The 3,972-nt window shown below is 39.0% G+C and overlaps 1 protein-coding gene across 13 annotated transcripts in view; it reads left to right on the forward strand.

Annotated features, from left to right (window-relative positions):
- Nucleotides 1-3,972, forward strand: part of cadps2 (Ca++-dependent secretion activator 2) — a gene marked incomplete at its 5' end in the record, with an annotated part of 178,988 nt that overhangs the window by 95,757 nt on the left and 79,259 nt on the right. For all 13 annotated transcript variants that reach the window (XM_014025857.1, XM_014025862.1, XM_014025858.1 and 10 more), the window contains 2 exon segments: nucleotides 2,683-2,806; nucleotides 3,290-3,390. In XM_014025857.1, the coding sequence (XP_013881311.1) occupies nucleotides 2,683-2,806; nucleotides 3,290-3,390 (225 nt within the window).

A 3,972-nucleotide genomic window follows, 5' to 3' on the forward strand; every position in this document is an offset into this window, starting at 1 on the left:
ACAGCACTCCAAGAAAAACACCTGCTACCTACAGTAACATGTGGGGCTGGTTCCATCATGCTGTGGGGCTGTGTGGCCAGTACAGGAACTGGGAATCTTGTTAAAGTTGAGGGATGCATGGATTCCAACCAATATCAGCAGATTCTGGAGACCRRWGTCCAGGAATCAGTGACAAAGCTGAAGCTGCTGAAGCCGGGGCTGCATCTTCCAACAAGACAACCACCCTAAACACTGCTCAAAATCTACTGAGGCCTTCATGTAGAGGAACAAGTACAACCTTCTGGAATGGCCATCTCAGTCCCCAGACCTGAATAGTATTGAAAATCTGTGGTGTCACTTAAAGGGAGCTGTCTGTGCTTGGAAACCATCAAACCTGAATGAACTAGAGATGTTTTGTAAAGAAGAATGGTCTAAAATACCTTCAACCTCAATCCAGACTCTCATTAGAAGCTGTAGGAAGCATTTAAAGGCTGTTAATTCTGTGAAAGGAGGACCTACTAAATATTGAGGAAAGGATTTTTTTTGGTGCCCAAATTTATGCACCTGCCTAATTTTGTTTCAACAATTATTGCACACTTTCTGTAAATCATATAAACTTCATTTCACTTCTCAAATATCACTGTGTTTGTCCTCTATATGACGTATTTCACAATTACAAATCCTATTTTTATTTTGCAAAAAAGAGCTGTAAGAATTATTAACAGAAAGTGCTATAGTCATCCAAAAATACATGTTTTCCCAGTTAGGGGAATGGAGATTTTTTATAAAATCTCCTTTCAGAACCAGTCTAAAATTGTGTTTTTCTGTAATTCAAGGAACAGGTTTGTGGAATAGTCTTGCTACCATTAAAAAAAAAAAAAAACGTCTAATACAATGTATGTTTAAACAGATGATTAAGTTGAAACTAACAGGAAAATGTATCATTTGTAGTATTTAGTGGAAATATATATGATGGAAAACGGATGTATTTTTTTTTTGTAAATTTATTTGTTGAAGTTATTTTTTGAAAATAAGGGGCAGATGTAAGATTTTATTCATTCTGCACCGTTTCTTTCAGGACAGGATTTACAATTTTAGTTTTCTGTTTATGGATTTTGTTTTTATGAATGAAATAAATTAATAAAATAAAAAATAAAGCTTTTCCCCATTTTGCATACAGGCAAATCTCACAGATTTTTTTCAAAAACTCGAATTTCAAATTTGATTTATATCCCAGAGCCTGTAGGATGTAAAAACAAAAAAAAAAACAAGAAATAGAATTAAACAACTCCCAAACCGCTCCTCCGCTAGAAAAATGTTCTCTGCCTCTCCATATCCTCCTCTCCCTGCTCCTCTGCGCCGCAGGTGCCGTTATCTTCGCCCAATCTTTCATTCCTCACAGCCGGCAGTCCACCTAAACACACACACACACACACACACACACACACACACACTGGATCACGAAAGTAATACGGATTTTTTGTGGAAGTTTGATTTTTGAGGGTCATGATGCAGGGTAACACACAAAGGGGTTGGCGTGTATGAACATGTTTAAATAATGTGCAGCTTGATTTCTCTAGAATAGTTAGTTTTCATCATCATCATCATCATCCTGGCCTGGCCCTTGCCTTCCTACGCAGCTCCGCTCAGTTCTAGTTTCCCTTCACTGCTCCTTCTGGGACTTCTCCCATTGAAAAAGATTTCGCTGGCAGATTTTTAGCCGGGCCAATCAGAGAACAGAACGTCAATTTTCTGCGCAGTGTCTGCTTGTAGTTTATTTTACCTGGGCCAATCAGAGAACAGAACGTCAATTTTCTGCGCAGTGTCTGCTTGTAGTTTATTTTACCTGGGCCAATGAGAGAACAGAAGGAGGAGTTTCGAATGATGATTTTCTGCACAGTGTCTGCTAGTTATTTTAACATACGGCAGTGGAGGAAGTGAATGAAGCCAGTCTGTGTTGATGAGGCTTCCAAGTTAAATTAAATATGTCTGACAAAGCAGCAGCTCTCATTTACAGCCGTCTTGTTCAGCTCGGTATATTTCTCCTCTCAGTAGGGTTGTTTACAGCACACGCAATTTATGGTTAGCTTCTTAGCTTAGCCTCCGCCACAGCGACAACACACACATGCTTCAGCAGAGGCCACGCCTCCTGCAAGAATCGCTTCTCTATGCATCAAGTCCAGACTCTTGTACGAAGCAAAGTGAAGGACAGGGTCTGGTTTAAACCAGGCCATCATCAACCCATCTGATGAGCACTGGAGCTGCATGTGAGCTCGCCTGATCTGAGGCTAATATCCAGGTCTAACCACATTGATAAGGACTTACTTATAATCTGCTCCAGCTCTGCCCAGCTTCTTCTAAAAACATGTTCATATATCATAAAGACAGAGGCGGCTGCTAGCGTGGGTATGATGTGCGAGGTAGACGTCTAAATAACGAGAGCAGTTTTAGAAGCTGTGCTCAGAACAATACATCAGGTGTTTCAAAACATGATCATGACTGTTTCACACATAAAGCAGCTTTTCCACATCATCAGTGACCTGTGGTCAGTGTCTCTTGGTTTAAGGAGTGACCTCTGTCACTCCTTGAACCAAAGCCATGTTCTTTATTTAGTCTTGGCTCTGCAGTAAAAACCATCTCACTAAATTAACTTCTGTTTCATGTTTCCAAATGTTAAAGAGCAGTGTGAACACTCTGTTTCAGGTTTTAATGAGGGACATCACCACACCTGTTCCCTCAGAGGAGATGAAGAACCTCCTTCAGAAGTGTCTGGAAAAGGCCGCTCAGATCAACTACAGTCAACTGCTGGACTACGCCCAGATCAAAGGTGACAGAAGCTCCTTCTGTAGTTTAAAGTACCTGTGACGTCAATTGTTTGTAATAAATATGAAGGCATTTTTGGAAGGATAACATTAACATATTGCCCAAATAAACTATGCCGAGATGAAAAGTTGAGATATTCTCATGAAGTGACCGGAAGTGATGTCAAAGAGGAATGTCTGCATGTGAACAGAGCACTGCTCCAATAACTAACAACACAGACTGTAGAGAAGAATCCGCTTCTTTAGATTATTATGAGTTACAATCAGAGAGATGAAGAAGAGTCAGAGTTACAATAATATTTCAATAAAGACTCCCCCTTTGATGTCACTTCCTCTTTCACCGTGGCTGAGCCACTTTCAAATTAAATCTGGCAGTTTTGTGACAAAATGGATATAATCATGTTTTATGTCAAGTTTCCTAAATATCAAGATGTTTGTTATATACTCACTATTTTTATTAGATTAATTTTGTTGTTGGAACCTTTCAGTGGACCCTGAAGAAGCTGCAGACAAACAGCTGGAGGACATGTTGATGTTGGGTGAACTCTGCATTGAAGTCCTGCAGCAGAATGATGAGCATCATTCGGAGGTATTCTTTTTATTCTTCTTCATCCAGTTATGGAGGCTGTGGCTGAAATAACAGTGCTCTTTTATTTTTCTACACAGTTGTCACACACGATAATTTTCTTTACCAAACACTGGTTTGTATTAGTTGTAGAATCAGTAAGTGAATTATATTTCCCTCCTTATAGCACAGAACACTTTTCAATCCAACCGATACTTTTGTTTTAGTTCTTTATTTTAGGACCTCTGATGCTGGAGAGTAACTTTGTTCATTCTTTTCGTTTCTGTATTAAATAGCGTCTGCAGGAACGTGTTTTAATCTGACATACAGTGGGGTGCGAAAGTTTGGGCAGCCTTGTTATTTTCCTGATTTACCTTTATAAATCATTGATTGTTTGGATTAAATATATCAGTAAAATATATCATATAGGCAAGGGCGTAACTTTAGGTCTAACATTGGGGGGGTTGTGGTCTCTGTCCATTTATTTATTGAATAAATTACTTTTGTAAAACGATTCAGGATATTTAGGGTTAAAATATATTGGGATGCTTTTACTGTGATTTACTTAACTTTCCTGTTTTCTCTGTATTTATTCTGCTCCTTTTC

This window comes from Austrofundulus limnaeus, unplaced genomic scaffold, assembly GCF_001266775.1.
Source record: "Austrofundulus limnaeus strain Quisiro unplaced genomic scaffold, Austrofundulus_limnaeus-1.0 Scaffold505, whole genome shotgun sequence".
Taxonomy (NCBI): Eukaryota; Metazoa; Chordata; class Actinopteri; order Cyprinodontiformes; family Rivulidae; genus Austrofundulus; species Austrofundulus limnaeus.